Below are 17048 nucleotides of genomic sequence, written 5' to 3'. Positions count from 1 at the left end.
CAGTTCTTTAATTCACTTTGTCAAACCAATTCTTTAATTCATTGCTTACTCATTTTAAACGAATCTATTCATTGTTGAAGTCAGGACCCTGGGGACTCCGGCTTAAATTGAAGCTCTGATAGGCATATCTATGCAGGAGGACTGGGGGCGAGGGTGGGGCACCAGTAGGTTCAGTCTTCTAGGGGAGATTCATCTGAAGGAGGTTCTCAAACCACCTAGCTCTGTGTGTGTGTGTGTGTGTGTGTGTGTGTGTGTGTGTGTTGGGGGTGGGGTGAGGCAGAGCAGGAGGATGAATCTGAGTAGACTGAGTAGTGCTGTCAGGTACTTAGGTTTGACTCTTAGCCTAGTCCAGGAGAGTGTCTATGTTAGTGTGAAAACAGACAGATAGACAGACAGATAGATAAATAAACAAACAAGCCAACAATCCCAGGGAAACAGAAAGGTTTTCTAAAATCCCCTTGATGTGCTTCGTAGTTTAAGGAAAGTGTGGATCATTTTTGAGGATTGAAAGAGCCTTCTGATATCTTAGCACTATCAAATTCTCTTTATTATAATTCTCCTTAAAAGCACACAGGCCTAACTAGCGGCTGCTACCTGATATACTGAAAGATGGGATCAGCAGAGGACAGCAGTCACAGCACTCTTCACAAACTGCTCTGCGGCACACTTAGATCACACACCTGCGGAAAGATCTAATAGCCCCATTTTTCCAAAACTTTCCAAAACTTTTATGTCATATTTCACAGTGTAACTGTGCTTTCAATGCCAGCCTTCATCAATTGAAAATGGTTATTGTCATTAAGATAATACAATGACAGTACTGGCCATAAGATGACTCTCCAGAAGATTTGCAATTTCTGTGCATTATTGATATTTTTTCTGTACTCAACAAAACTGAAGACAAAAATAATTAAAATATTGCACCACTATCGTCAACGTTGACATTCATTTCTTAAATCTAGGAAAACTACTTTGAAATTCTCTCAGACATTAGAGATGGGACAGGTAGAAGACACTATGCTTTGGTACTCAGCTAATAGGCCATATCATAGAGGGGGAGGGTTCTCCTTTACTCCATGTGCTTTTTTGGCTGCTGAAGGCTCCAAAGGAGCCAGTCCAGCTTGGGCCTCCACAGCTGGCCCCATTAGTGCTCACGACTGTCTGCACGTCTAGAATGAGGTGCTAGCAATGCTCTGCCACCCTAACACCAGACATCTCCAAAAGTGCTGGATGCTGCTTATAGCACTTGGTAAAGGCTGGTACAGGTGGTAAAAGTGCCAACTGTTTGTAGAAAATAAGAGAAGTTCAATGTGGATGAAGTATATGCAAGTGGCAAAGAGAGAAACAAACCAAAAATACACACCAACAGATCTGGAACAAAAAATACACTTTGGGGATGGAAGTGAAGGTTCAGAGGACCAGTCCCGTGCCTGATAAAAAGGGTAGTTAAAAGGGAAGGAGAGCATTGTCTTGTCAGTCAAGTCCACCAGACTTCCATGTCTCTCTCATTCCATCCGCAATGATATAAATGAAGTAGGAGTAATAAGAAAACATCTGCAAGAAAAGAGGTTGTGGCAGTGTGTGAGATGGCGTGCTCACCTACTCAGTCACTCACTCCGTAAACGTTTTTGTGAGTAGAGAGAACAGCAGAGCTGAGGGCAGTACTCGCCTTGGGTGAGGCAATGGCGAGCCCAGGGGAGATACTGAAGTGAGGAAGGACCCAGTATTTCCTCTGCACCTGATAGAAATCAGTGCCTAAAATGGGGCTAGGCTCTGCCTCCGTGAATTCATAGTAAAGGGAAAGAATGATAAGGTGTGTAAACAAGCTGACAAAAAATAACTACGGCTGGTCATGGTGGCCCACACCTTTAACACCAGCACGTGGAGGAGAAGGCAGGCAGATCTATGAGATCAAGGCCAATTAGTCTACACAGTGAGTTCCAGGCCAGCTGGGACTATAGGGAGACCCTGTCTCAAACAGACCAAACCAAAGCAAACACAAACAAATAAAATATCCCCAAACACCCCAAAAACAAACTACAAATTTTAGTGAAGATAGTAATAGAAACACAATTGAGGAGACTTCTCTTGTAAGTTGGTGATGGAAGGCTTTCTCTAAGGAGGTGACATTTGAGTGAAAACATGAAAAATGAGTCATGATACACATGGAAAGCAGGGAAAAGGTGACATGTGAAGGCCTTGGGCACAAAGGAACTGTGTATGGGGCAGGGAGGCCCAGGACAGGGTAGCAGCGGGCATGGGAAGGTCATCCAGGGGCTTGGAGGTGGGATGATAAATTCCTATCATTAAACATTTTGCAGGAAGATGGAAAGGTTTTAAGTGAGGAGTTCTACGAGTTTGCAAGAGGGGAAAATAAGTCTCTAAAAGAAACTCTGGAAACAGCCCACAGAAGATCCCCAGTGACTCACATTAAGGTGTTGGCAGAGTGAGAAAAGTAGGTGGATTTGAGATCCATTTTGGATGTTGAAACTGTGAGAGCTGATTACCTAGGAGTCATGAAGAAGGGGTCATATCAAAGAGAACATCCCAGATTTTGGTTTGACCCACTGGGTGGTTGGGTGGGGGGTGTCCCCTTACTGAGATAGAAAAGAATGTGTGAGAAGCGGTTTTGAATTAAGGTGGGAAGCTCATCGGGTGACCATATTACATGTGGGCAAGGCCACAGTCTCCTCTCAGAAGAGATACTGGCTGGAGTTGCAGATTCAGGAGTGGGTAACATAGAGATAGCTACTAATTTCATGATAAGAGATGAATTGAGTGAGAGCTCTTAAGAAATATGAGAATTAGACCTGGGATCATGAAAACTCCAACTAATCTGGCACAGGAGAAGAAGCCAGCACCAAAAGGTGATGGGTAGAAAAAGTGTAGAAAGTAAAGACAGAAGAGACCAAACAGGGAAAAAAGATGTGCTGACAGCTGTGGGAAGATAACATTAAGAGCAGCTGCGGTGGGCTGTGGAGATGGTACGCAAGGAGACGGTCACAGTAAGGGGACTGTTTGTATGGACAACTGCCTTTGAGAAGTTTGCTTGGGAAGGGAACCAGAGCTCTAAGCCATCTAGGAGACAAGTGGATGGCAGTGGGTTTAAGGTTGAGGTAAGTGTGTACCTATGTGTGTAAAGCCAGGAGCTGCGTTTGCACGTGGATGTGGTGATCCGGTAGAGAGGGAGGCATTGAAGATATGGGGAAAACTGAAAATTTCAAGATCATCAAGTAAGAAGAGAGAGAACATTTCTAGTTTAGCCACAAAGAGAGGCTCAGTGATTGGGTGTGGATAGAAGAAACGGGGAGGTCTTGATAGTGTTGAAGGAAAGCCTCAGTTTTTCATGTTGGCAGCTGGGACTGACAGATCCAATGCAGGGAGCTGCAGCAGCGGAGGTAATGTAAGAGTTATCCTAGGGAGTCGGAGAGCAAGCATGTCAAGGCAATGCAGCAGACCCCGGCCAGTGCTGTGGCCTCATTGGAATCAGCGTGTTGAGTCGTCTGAATGCTGAAAGTTGTCTTCATCTGCTCAGGCACAGACATGAAAATGGGGGTTGCTGAGTTCATTCTGGAAGAAGTTTTGCATGATGATCATGATGGAAGGGTAGAAGAGAGAGAGAGGAAAAAGAATTTGTAAAGCATGAGGAAATTACAATGATCTGGACCATGGAGTCTAAATCAAACAAATAACAGGATGGTATTGGATGGAAACCAGTGGCTTCCACGAATTGACGGTTATGATGTTCTTGGAGAAATTTTGTGTGTGTGTGCAGGATGCGGGGCAGGGGATATTATTGGGTCATTCATAAGAAGGAAGGGTAGGAAATTCCCAAGGCTAGAGAATGTGAGATCTTAAGACTTTAGTGATAACAAAGTTCACAGCATGACCACAGGGGTGAATGGCTGAGTTGGGACGAAGGGAATGAGTCTTAGAGAACCAAGAAGCCAATAAGAGCCATCGTCACAATGGGACAAAACAGAAAGGAAAAAAAAATCACATTGAAAAAGAAGATCCAGAGATGCCAAGAATGTTAGCGCTCATTCAAAAGTGTCCTGGTGGTGACAGATTAATAGCAGGCCCTGAGCAACAGGGGGTGTTCTCTGTGGCCAGGATGCTAATCGGGGTGTCAGGGTGCTGCAATCAGGGTGTCAGGGTATAAAGCACTAAGTGAACCCCTCTAGTTTGCATTTGAGGTTCTTTACAGGGAGAAAAACCTTCAGTTTCAGCCAATAGGTTTGCCCTATAAAACTGAAAGTAATATTCACAGCAGTAAATTTGCAAATGGGTATTCCAATCATGGCTGTCATCACGAATATTTTGATGTTTCTATCTACCGAGTTCATATTACATAGCAGACATTGCATCTTGTTAAGTTCTAACAGCTACAAAGGGTGGAGCATTGTCCTCACTTTACAGAGGAGGAGACAGGCTTGGTGAGGGCATGCAACAGTTTAATCTAAGTTAGTAAGTGGTAAAGTCAGACCAGTGGGCTGTATCACACTTGCTCTTTGGAGCATAACTATGCTCCCTGATTCTGATTAGCCTTCAGGCACTGGTAAGACTCACATAGGACCTCTGAGAACCCAGCCTTAGGTCAGGGTACATGCACCAGTATGCAAACCCCTATGCATTTCTCTGGTAGATATCTGGCCTTGCCATGGAAAAGTTACTGTTTGCCACCAAGTCTTCCAGAAGCCTTCACAGTTGTAATTTAAAACAAAGTCTCAGGGAAACCTTTTGATCTGAGATAAGGAAAATATTTTACATTAAATTATTTCAAAGCACACACTTTTCTTGATGTATCTATCTGCGTCTTCAGCATTCCACAGGTATTTGGTTAAGCATAGAAGAATATATATATATATATTTTTTTTATATAGCCTGTAGAGTCTCACAAAAATATTTTTAAGATCCCTTTCCAGCATGGTTAGCCTCTTCAAATACCATTTTATTATAAAAATAATAATCATTATTAAACAATTGGAAAATATAATTTACCAAAATCACTATAATTTCACTACCTAGAAAGATGAGTGAAAATATTTGCTTCCTTACATAATTTCTATGTAGTTGTCATTTTCCTTTTCTTTCTATATAGTTTAATGCCTTTGTTTTCCAATTTACAAAAATGAATTTCCAATTGACACAGCTTTAAGAAGTATGCCTAGGTACAGAAAGGATTCTCTGGTGCAGAGAAACCACACACCGGTGAACAGGAGCACCTGGTCCTATGGGCGGTCCCTTGGACCTATGAGATGTCCCTTGGCGGATTTCGAATGGGCTGTTGTTCCACTCCCTCCCTCTGCCCTCCCCTGGCTATCTCAGAGGTGGTCCAACAACTCCTTTCCCATGTGCAAATTGTCCCTTCATGCCTTCCACCCTCCACACCAGTGCCAAGGTAGGGCTCTCTCCTTGACCCTCTGGTTCTGGACAATGATTGATTGCTTGGGTCCCAGAGCTCTTCCTTGGTCTAAAACTGATTTGTCCTTTTTCTGCTAAGCTCCAGTCACAAAAAAGATAAACTCTTTCTTTTCCACCTCATTCTGTGGAAGCCTCGCCAAAGGAAAGGTTTATTAGATTAGGGAGCAATCCATATCAAGCAAGCATTCAGCAAAGCTGGACCCTATGTCACAAACTAAACTGTTCACAAGCTCTTTGTCTGGTGTTTCTCGCTTTGGGATAACATGGCTTGCATATTCCCACCTTATGATCATCTGCCCACAGCTTAAAAAATAATGTGAGAGAAACTGTTGCCAATTCAAGACAAAAATGAAGGAAGGGAGTGTCCCCAAAGTCCTTCTCTACCATGTTTGGGGAACACATGTTCCCTTGCATATGAGGCGAAGGTCAAGTTCATTATGGAATGCATTCTCCTTAAAACACAGTATGGATAGAAAGCATCTGGATGCCTCCTACTGTGAGAGGGCTTTGGGTAGGCACAGGAAGTTCTTACCCATTCAAGCTACTTTGCAGATGTGGAGGTCTTGTCTTAGCAATAACTGAAAATAGTTATAACATTCTACTTAGCTGACTGCTAAGTGACATCTACAGAGGGTCTTTAATTTTGTCCTTATCTTTTTAAGGACAGACGTGAAAAAAATCTGTTCTGCAACAAGGTATATTAGTTATTTGGTACTTCAAGACATTTTAGACACTATTTTGTTTTTAAATGACATGTTGATGTCAAAATTCAAATACAATTGACATTCATTCTCCTTTCCTAAGAATGGGAGGTCAGTGGTAAAAGTCAAGAACTGGAGGTAACTAGCTCTGCTTCCTCCTATTCTTATAGCTGATAATCTATTATGTGTAACAGTTTTACGTGTGATCTAGCATAAGATCTTCACAATAAGATCAGAGACAGAGACAAGAAAGCATGAGTGTGCAAGTTGTAAGGAACTCACTCCATAAGTAACTGAGTCTTCTCTGAGAACTCTTTTAAGATGTTGCTGTTCCTGGTAAGCAACCCATTCTACTGATGGGAGTGCCAGAGATTGATGGAGAGACTATGTACGGGGATAAGTAAGTTGGCGTCACAGACTAAACAGTAGTAAATAGATTTCATGGAAAAGGGTTGCAGTGAGAGAAAGGGTGGACTCAGTATGTGCATGTATGAAATTGTCAAACAATTTTTTAAAAAAGATTTATTTTCTCAATACTCCTTTGCTGTTAATCAGTCATAATACTGTCAGTCTGCAAGATGGTATATGATGCACAGTGGTCTCCAAGCTTATTTGACCAGGACTATTATTTTTTTTAATGGAGAACTGTGTCTAAATGATCAAAGAATTCACCTTGAAAACACAGGATTGTGGGACTATTTGGAGGCCCAATCAATCCAGTTCTACAGATCCATGCAGAAGAAATTATTGAAAATTGAGAACTCTATCCTATAGAGTACATTGTTTATTCCCCTGAATGTAGCTATTACTTAAATGTTCAATAATGGAGGAATGACTAAGACAGTTATAGTGATCATTAGAATACTTCATAGCAAGTAATAATGATCAATATAGATGTTGTGATAATGAGCACAATTATGATACATTTTAACTATAAAAAGCTGTGCCAAAAATGTTTTTTTACAATGATTACAACTATAAAGCAATGAATCCACAAGAAACAGAAAAGGAAACATACCAGAATATTAAAGTTAATTATAATAAGGTTATGATACTGTAACTATTATGCTTTGTTTTTTTTCTATATTTTCTGTTTATTTCTTGTTACTCTCCCCTCCCCTCTTTACTGTCCCTGGGTCATTTCTAATACCTCCAATAAATTGAAAATAAAATGAACGAATTAAAAATTTCTTCTCCAGAGAGCTGTTAGCATGTAGACAGTATGTGCTCAGGAATGTTTTTGGTTCATCTGATCAAATAATACCATCTTTTAAAAAATATTTTCTTTATTATTTGTATTTTATGTGTCTGCACATATGTAAGTGCACCTGTGTTGTGCAATGCCCACAGAGATCAAAAGAGGGTGTTGGATCCCCTGGAATTGGAATAATGGATTGTTGTTAGCTGATACATGGGTGCTGGGAACAAAACCTGGGTCCTCTACAAGAGCAGCCAGTGCTCTTAACTGCTGAATCATCTCTCCAGCCCCAAACAATACAATCCTTAGAACCCCGCACAATGACATTAGTAATGAGAGGCCATTCTTAATGAATCAAAATGTGGGTGTGTCTGTGTATGGTGGTGGTTAGATAAATAGTATCTGCCTCCTGCAGGGCCATTCCTGGCTCTGGAAGACTTTAACATCGTGTAAACTAATGCTAGCTACAGGGAGAAGGCACAAGGGTGTGTGGAATAATCTCAGAAAAGTCTCCTTCCACGAGAGACTGGCTCATCTCTTGGGAAGAAAGAAGGGATTAGAAATTAAGTCCGGATTGCTCTGGGTATCAGTGACTGGTTAGCCACTGGCTTTTGTCTTTGGTGAGTTTTGTTTCTTTCTTTGACAGCAGTCCCCACAATGAACCTCAGGATGTTATGTGTAAAGTAATTAGCAAGGCCGGATTGCTGTTGATGGATCCCTAGGCAAAGCCTCTGGTCCTCAGGAAACATCACTGGGCAGCGCCTTGCTGTGTGGGTACCCAGAGGCCATCCATCCTACGGTTCCCGAGACACACATGAGAGATGTTCACAGTGGTAAGAACACCTTTGCAACCTGATGGTTTTGGATTTGAATCTCGGCTTCTGAAAGTATCTGTTGACCTTAGGAACTACTCAACTTTCCACACCCTTAATTTCACCATCTGCAGCTTGGGAATGGTTCTTTGTACCACATTAAATCATTTAAAAGATTAAACAATATAACATGTCCAAAGGACTTAGCCCAGGGCTAAACAGTCAATAATAGTTAACCATTATTATTGTTGTAACTAGAACTGTTTAAAAATGCTATTCTATTCTAAGTATGTGTGTTTCTTTAAAATTTTCTAGATGCCTGTTAAAAGTTTTCATTAATGAAAATCAAATCGTCAGAAAAAGCACTGCTGTGTTCTACAGATAGGCCAGCCAGGGAGTCATTTATTTCTCTGAATTGTTGGGGTTGGGATTCCTTAGATCTACCGTTTCTGTCGGTCATATCCCCATTTCGATAATCCTCCCTCAAAGAATTCCAGCCAGTTAGTGAGGCAAGTTATTCCTTTCCTGGAACCACATGGGTCCCTCTACACCGAGTTCCTGCTCTTCCCCTGTTTGATTTCTTAAAATAGTTTCTGAAGATTTTAACCACAACTGAATCAAAACTAACCAGCCTGTAATTTCCTGGTATGTCCCTATGGCCTTTCTTTTAAAACAAAACACATACACACAAAATGGCATTGTGCTGGCAGATCTCCAGCGCTTCGAGGTTTTGGCTGGAGGAAGCTGGGGAGCGTCTGTGGAGGCCTCTCTTATTTCTCTTTCTCTTCTGGAGGAGGTACTGGCTTGTGTGTGGTTTCACTATGCTTTATTAACAAAATTAGGCTGCTTTAAATTTTTTGTTGTTGTTGTTTTACAGAAAAACTTGCTGAATATTATGTGGTCATAGTTCTTTGTATCTGCCGTTTTCCCAGTTCTGGTAAATTGGAAAAAAAGTCAACTCGTAATAAGCTGGAAACAGAAAGAACTGTTCTTTTCGTATAAAAGAGTTGCTATCTAAAATTCTAAGAGAATGTTAAAATATATTTGGAGCTTTTCAGAAGACCTTGCAAATATTCTGAACTCAATTCAGAAGCACAGAAGACTCCATGTAGTTTGGTAAACTATATTAATTACCAATGATCTTTTGGTATTGTAATCAGTTTTCTTTTTTCTTGTGATTGTTTTCTTTTTAGTTTAATTCTCAATATAACTGAGACATTATCATTCATAATTAAGTGTTCGGAGCAAATATGTATCATAAAAATTGGAACTAATTAAAAGCCCAAAATGAGTGAAAATGAAAAGTTTATATAATAGCTAAATTAAAACAGGTTTCAGAACAGAAACCAAGCAATTTGTTAGCATCATAAGGAATGGTATGAGAGTACATCATTGTTTCCATAAATGTTTGTTTAATTAACTGTTGAGTTAATAAATTAGCAACAGATTGATAATGATAGGACTAAAACTGCAGAGTGATTGTTGAGATGGTGGTGTAAGGAAAACTCGTTTCTGAGCAAAACATTCCCATTCAAATTTTAAGGTATTATAAAAATCAAATTTGTGGTTATTATGTGAGATAGTCAAGGAAGTTCTGAAATTTTAAAATATTTATATAATAGAAAATATATACATATATCTGGAACTAATTAATAAAGTGTTTCCAAACAGATAGATGTTTTCAAATAGGTTCAATCTATTTATAATTAGAAGCTGCCATTTGTGCATCAGAAATTTGCATGCTGAATGCTTTAAAATTTTTCTTGAAATATCTAGTCCTTATATTTTTAAACATATTATCTAGCATGTTTTCTTTAAAAGCAGAAGGCAAAAGCAACAGCCAACATTCAACTGTTAATAAGTTCTTAAATTTAACTGATTCTAAATTAATACCTTTATGATATATGGCAGGTAAGACTACTATTTAACATTTATTTTTAAAGAAAATTTTGATTGATTAAAACAGGGTCAAATATGTAGTGACACATTGTATTTATTCCGTGGGGTCAAGAAGTCAGGCACCTAATTATGTTAATTCTCTGTGCCATCATCTTTGCCTTAATTTTTTCCTATAATAACTGCTATGGATTTGTTAAGGCAGTCATTCTTTAAAAAATTCATTTCCAAAAGTTAAGTGCAGAAGGTACAAAACATTCTTGAGGCTGTACAGATGTAACAATATGCTGTCATTTGCATGGAAAAGAGCATTTCATGTAGGTTTCTTGACGGGGTTGGGGAGCTGAAGACTGTCAACCTGTGCGCTGCGGCAGAATCCCCTTCCCTTTTTGTCTTTGCTTTGATTAGCTGTAGCACAGTATGGGTTTTACATTCTTTGCATTTTGCCAAACTTCTAGCTGACAAGCATTAACCTCAGTTGCTCCAAGTGACCTCTTGGGCAGCGTTGCTGAAACGAACACAGATTACCTCATCCTGCGAACAACTCCTTTCACCTGCCTTTACCAGGAGGACTTTCTGGGGAGCACGCCATTCCAATCAGTTTTCACCAATTTATTAAGCACCTACACAGATGGTTTTAACTCACATACACAGGGCTGGAACCCTGGGAACCCCAAGTAATAAAGACATTGCATTAGATTATGCAATTGTTCATTCTTAATTGCTCAGAGTGATTTTACTGAATCTAATGTTTTTCTTCAATACCTCAAGTTCAAGCTGGTTCCTTAGGACACTCAAATTTTCAACAAGTAAATTAAGGTTATTTCTATATCTTCAGAATCTCATAACAACCTAAATCTAATTCACAATTCAAAGAAATGTCATCAAAAGACTAGTAAAGGAATATTTTCATATAGTTTTATGCTTAAAAAACTCTTCAGCTACTAGGATATTTTTAAAGTTTGCTTTCTAAAATCCACAACTGCTGTGGTAAACAATTACTGAATTATAACCGGTGGCAAATGAGTAGAGGGTCAGTCTTCATCATGCTGTTTGTTGATGCCATGGGCAAACACAGTTCACAGACAGAGCAGGGTTTTCCCTCCCTCCCAGACTACTTTTGTAATTCAGACTCCCACATGACTCTGGAATTTAAACAGGCAAGAAGGGATGTGATACTAGTTTCAAATTCTCCCATTTCTTCTTCTAATTCTTCTCAGAGTGTTTCCCAAGGTACAAATCTATTATATATCATGGGAAGAGTTTAGGTAGATGGAAAACTGTAACTCCAACTTTCTATGAACAGAGTTTTCCTGGGTACAGTGTGTCACCCCGATAAAATGCCATGTGGGGAGCTCCTAGGAAAACACAAAGCCCTGTGTGGCAAGTACCAAGTGACATCATCATCATAGTTATTATTATCACAGCTATTCCATCAGACGCTAAATTCAAATGGGATACTTAGAGTTGAGGATCTTGGAAAGATAAAGAAAAGTATGGGAATATCTTTTTCTTTTTTCCATGAATTGTTTTCTGACTTTTCCACCTAAGATCATAAAGAAACGACTCACATGCAAGTCTATTTCATAGACACATGTACACACACACACGTTAGACATGTATGCATAGAAGCATTTGGCATCACAAAAATATTTCAGCATGATTTGAAAAATGAGAAAAGCATTTTTCATCCTAAGTAATGATCATAGCAAATGGATTTGAACCTGGCATCACTTTGCTAAAAGTATTTAAAAATATTTTTTCAGATGCAAATGTGAATTTAAAAAAAAAGCACACCAATTGATTTCTATAGGCAAATTAAACGGAAAAGCCACATGTGAAAACTTATCAGACAGATGACTTGAAAACAGAGATGATGGATGGCTGCTGAAATGGGTACTTTATCACAATGGGACAGATGTGCTTACTATTTTTATAAGCACTCCTATTGAATATCAGGTAATTTACATAGTTAGATCCTGACTTGAAAGTCCTCCCTCACCTTATTTTCTATATTAACTTCTAATTCTGAGTTCCTTTTTAGCTACAATTATATAAAGATTTTACCATGAAAACAACCATAATCACATGCTCTGAATATCGCCCCTTTTCACATGTAAAAATATGTGGCATATTTTTTATGTACTTATCATAATTTCTCCAACATATCTGTGGATAACCTTTCCCTAGGAGTTGGGATGACTCCTGGCTTTGCCCAGTCACACTTCACAGTGACCTAGGAAGGAGGAGATGCTTCCCCAGTGTGTGCTGCTGGCCAGGCTGGAACAACCCACACCTCATACATACCTTCTTCTCGTTCTCTCGTCTCTGCTGGTCCTTTAATTTAACCTGGAGAAGTTGACATTTCAAGAGTTTCCCTATCAGTGGTAAAGTTAGTTTCTCTCCACTGTCCATAATTGTTTTTGCTGCCAATAACACCTATAAAGAAACACAATTATTAGGAAATGTGATGTTTTATAACCTTTGGCACAGTTTATCAGTGATGAAAAGATGACAGGGTGCTGGATGTTTGTAACACTTGTCTTAATGCTGAGACATCTCATTGCCATATATATATATATATATATATATATATATATATATATGAAATATATATATATGAAATGTCCCAACACCACTGAGATTGGGTCATCTGAATATCAACATCTTTTCCAATGAGGCCACGTGCACTTTGCACAATGGTGCTAGACTCAGACTCCCAGAAACGTGCTGAGGAGACACAGGCAGGGCTCCATGTGGAGTGACTGGCAGGTCACTTTCATGCTACAGAAAGTCTATTGTTGTTTGGCCTAGCCAGTAGTCCAAACTGTCAAACTTTGACTTATTAGGACATTATAAATTAAATCAGGGTTTTTAATAGTGGAAACGACTATGTTGGCAGTCTTTTATTTCTTGGCGACCAAATTCAAATGAAAGATAAAAGCTGCTTGACACAGAGGCGCCTTACGACTGTTGCACCGTCTTGCAACTTCATGTTGATCCTGTTGGTATGCAGCCTAATTGGGGTGAAATGAGGTTATTGAGTTTTCTTTGGGTGACGACAGCCGCTAGGAACATACAGCTGTATTGTCCAGATGTGTGGCACTGACAGCCTATTTTATGACTGTGTTTTTTACAGCTTGTTTCCCCTAAGTTTCACACAACTCTCTAACATCTGGGTCCTTTTCCTTGGAGCCCTATAACCACTTTATTTACTGCAAAAAAATAAAATCACGTAAAATATACCATAAAAGTTGTTATGTGTTTCTCTTTGTTCCTGTTGTCTCCCTAATAAAGTTCACTTCTGCCTGAAGGATTGTCACAGAAGTAATCTAGTTAAAGATTTTTCAACTTTTGTTTTTAAGGGAGCATCATATTTATTTATAACCTCAGGATGAATTAGGTGTTAGTAAAATGTTCTGACATGTGGCTTCTCCCTCCCCCCTGCCCGCTTGGAGCAATCACCTCTCCAGTGCATATGGTGTCAATTTCAGGCCCTGGATCTCCGACAGTGACTGTGTGCACGGCCTCTCTGGACCTGTGTCTTGTCTGAAGGTTCGCACTATTTCTTGGGTCAGGTTTTTCACGCTCTGTCCAGTCCCTCTGACTTTCCCCTTTGCCAAGGGAAATTTAGCTCAAAGAAAAGAAGGCACATATTTTGCTCCAAACTGTAGAAGGCCCTGTGGATCATCATGTGCCAAAATGTAACTGGACCTCACAGGGACCATCGGTGTTCCTGTCTACGCTGCAGAATGGGAAAGCCAGGGACAGGACTTCTTTAAAGCCTCCCTTTGTAAACACCAAAGGAGTGGACTAATGTCCTAAAGTTTTGTGTGTAAGTTGAAGTGAGTGCTCCCAGGAAGCACAGGGCTTGCTTTTCCTGGTGGTTCTGTCCTGCTCACACAAAGAAACAGGATTGGTGGTGATTTCAAGGAGCAGGAACACCAACAGGACACCTGCAGAGCCTCCCCTTTAACAATGGCCAGATCCAAGATGTCAGGGATCCTAAGGGGATTGCCAACCAAGAACTTACTGTAAAATGAAAGCTGTGTGACTGGGTCCGACCCCAAGGGTGGATGTCAATATCTGGTTTGAAATGGAGTTTTTCAATAACAACTGAACAGTGTGCCGACAATCAGGATGCTTTGTGACATCTGGCCCTGAATATTCAAATCTGGGGTTTTAAAGCTCATAGAGTCTGGCATGGAACATTTTTTTTTGTGTGTGTGTGTGTGCTGCAAAGATCATGACGGTGTGGAAGGGAGTCTGTCCTGGGATGAGCTACCCATGAGTGCGAGTGCAATCACTGTCCTGATGACCTGTGAAAACGGGATGCTCACCGGCCTCCATCCGGAGAGGTTTGGGTGAAGACTGCTGGTGTTGTGGTGATAGATGGAATGTCTCTGGAGGTGCTTCTAGTCCCTTGTCTCCAGTTCATGAGGGTTACCAAAATTCTCAGAGAAAAGTATTTTGCAGGCCATAAAAGTTAGTTTGAGTATTGGAAAACTGTAAAGTTCTGGGTTTCAAATAAAAACCTGGCACATCATCAAAATATCAGTGATGTCCTGCTCTGATCTGAGGAGATGTGATGGGGAATATCACTGATATCACAGGCACCTAACACCCCACGAGCTATGTGCACAGAGTGAGCGCAGTGGAGGGTGATGGAGCCCTGTGAAAGTCCCCTTCATCTGGCCAATCCTGGTCATCCATATGGAGGCCACTCAGAACACGACAGGATATGCTGGCAGAAGGCAGCATCAGTGACAGCAGAGCCTGAGCACACTTGTCCTCCCTGGGGTTTCTCTGAAGTGACCTGAGCCCCAGACATGGCTCTTTTGAATGTGAGTCCTTGAGATACTTAATGAGAGTCTACAGCAAACTCAACATCTGAGACCGAAACTTTTTGTGGTATGTGGGCCATCCCCAGGAGAGGCAGAAAAGAACGACCTTTACAAGTTAATTTCCATTAAAATTCTTTCTTTTCACACCCTGTTATTCACAAATGTACAGCCAGTAGCCAGCACTTTGGTTTCTGATGAAAAACAAACCCTCAGAGGACCTTCGTGTGCAGGACGCCTTTAAGGGAGGGAATTAAAAACTGAAAAAAATAATTTAAGAGGCAGTGTTCCTTCTTACAAAACATTTCAAAACGGCTTCCCCCCCTTTGCCTTGTGCGCATCAAGGAAAGAATCAAACTTTCACCTTCTGGTATTGTGAGTTATTTGTTTAGGAGTTAAGGTCAATGCATGTGCTTGTATTGGGATAGGTATATCTCTTTGTGCATGTATCTCTGTGTTCTCTCTCTCTCTCTCTCTCTCTCTCTCTCTCTCTCTCTCCTTCCAGTATTGTAAAGATTATTTGTTCAAGAGTTAAGGTCAATATGAGTTCAGGTATCTGGGTATATACATGTATATCATTTTGTGTATGTAACTCTATTCTCTGTCTCTGTCTTTATCTGTCTCTGTCTCTCTGTCTCTGTCTCTCTGTCTCTTTCTCTCTGTCTTTATCTGTCTGTCTCTGTCTCTCTGTCTCTCTCTTTGTCTCTCTTTATCTGTCTCTCTGTCTCTGTCTCTCTGTCTCTCTCTTTGTCTCTGTCTCTCTGTCTCTCTCTTTGTCTCTGTCTCTCTGTCTCTGTCTCTGTCTCTCCCTCTCTCTCTCACTCTCTCTCTCACACACACACACACACACACACACACACACACCTTACAGAATTGTAAAGGTTATTTGTTTGGGAGTTAGGATCAGTATGTGTGCCATGTATCTGAGTGTATAATCTAGATGTGTAAATCTCTTTGTGGGTGTATCTCTTTCTGTGTGTGTCTTTTGTCTCTGTCTCTCAGTGTCTCTCACCTTCCAGTATTTTGAAAAAAGTATTTCATTTATTATTTTTATTTTATGTGTATAAGTATATTGCTTGAATGTATGTGAGTGCACCTGTGTCATGCAATGGCCATGGAGGTCAGAAGAGGGCTTCAGTTCCCCTGGAATTGGAGTTACAGTTGTTAGCCACCATGTGGGTGCTGGGAATTGAACCTGAGTCCTCTGCAGGAGCAGCCAGTGCTCTTAACAGTGGAGCCACTCTCCAGCCCTCACCTTCCAGTATTGTAGAGGTTATTTGTTCAGGAGTTAAGATCAATGTTGTGTGCATGTATCTGGGTGTGTATATCTCTTTGTTTATGTATCTGTCTGTGTCTCCTGTCTGTCCTGTCTGTGCCTTTGTCTCTGTCTCTCTCTCCCTTTATCTTTCCCTCTTTCTGCATGCTTCATGTGAGTGAGTGTGTGTGTTTGGCAGCAAGCTGAAAAGGAATCTGGGTTTTTGGATACAGGACAGAACATGGCAGCAGGATGCTGGCAGCAATGAGACAACACTAATCTTCTCAAACCAGGCAGGAAATAGTTAAGTGGCTTAGAATCTGGGCACTCATCAGGCCAAAAACACCAAGTAAATGTACTTGGCATGAGTCATGAACCCAACAAAAATGACACAGGCAAATGGGACTCATTAAGATGGTGAAAATTGTCACAGGGTGAGGCCTCCTCAGGTTAGGGCTGCAGATGGAAGGATCTACCCACATGGGAAGATTCTAGGTTGAATGATCAAATGTAATCTATTCCAGGAAAGGTGGATGTAGGAGAAAATTGTCAAGGACATCAGCTAAGGCAGAAGGACATGCTTATTGTGTGATGTCTGTACTGGAAGTGCGGATGCTCTTTCTGTTAGGAAGTTTTGTGATTCTGAGCACAGTAAGAAAGAAAAACATTTCCCTCTGTATCACTGACTGTGCACAGAGAATTATGTCATGTTTGCCATCTAATGCTTTGATCCAACAAAAATAAACCAAACGAGTTAAATTCTTCCCTTGCCTGGGGATCAGGTAGACCCACCCACAGACATGAGTGTACTGGCCCTCCCTTCTAATGATTCCTCCTCTTTGCAGCACCTCCCCACATAGGAAGCACAGGCATCTGCCTTAGAATTGGTCCACACATTCCCAGGGGAACTAGATGGATGAA

At 40.6% G+C, this 17048-nt stretch overlaps 1 protein-coding gene across 1 annotated transcript in view; it reads right to left on the bottom strand.

The window, feature by feature from the left end:
- Window positions 1–17048, bottom strand: part of LOC103738844 (sperm-associated antigen 17) — a 155046-nt gene that overhangs the window by 73159 nt on the left and 64839 nt on the right. The window contains exon 4 of the mRNA XM_029566386.1: window positions 12339–12470. Within this exon, the coding sequence (XP_029422246.1) occupies window positions 12339–12470 (132 nt within the window). The remainder of the gene's footprint in view (window positions 1–12338; window positions 12471–17048) is intronic.

The sequence above is a fragment of the Nannospalax galili genome, unplaced genomic scaffold (genome assembly GCF_000622305.1).
Source record: "Nannospalax galili isolate Female #2095 unplaced genomic scaffold, S.galili_v1.0 scaffold239, whole genome shotgun sequence".
NCBI lineage: Eukaryota > Metazoa > Chordata > Mammalia > Rodentia > Spalacidae > Nannospalax > Nannospalax galili.
The sequence above is the reverse complement of the archived record's forward strand: the minus strand, read 5'-3'. Positions and strand labels throughout refer to the sequence as shown.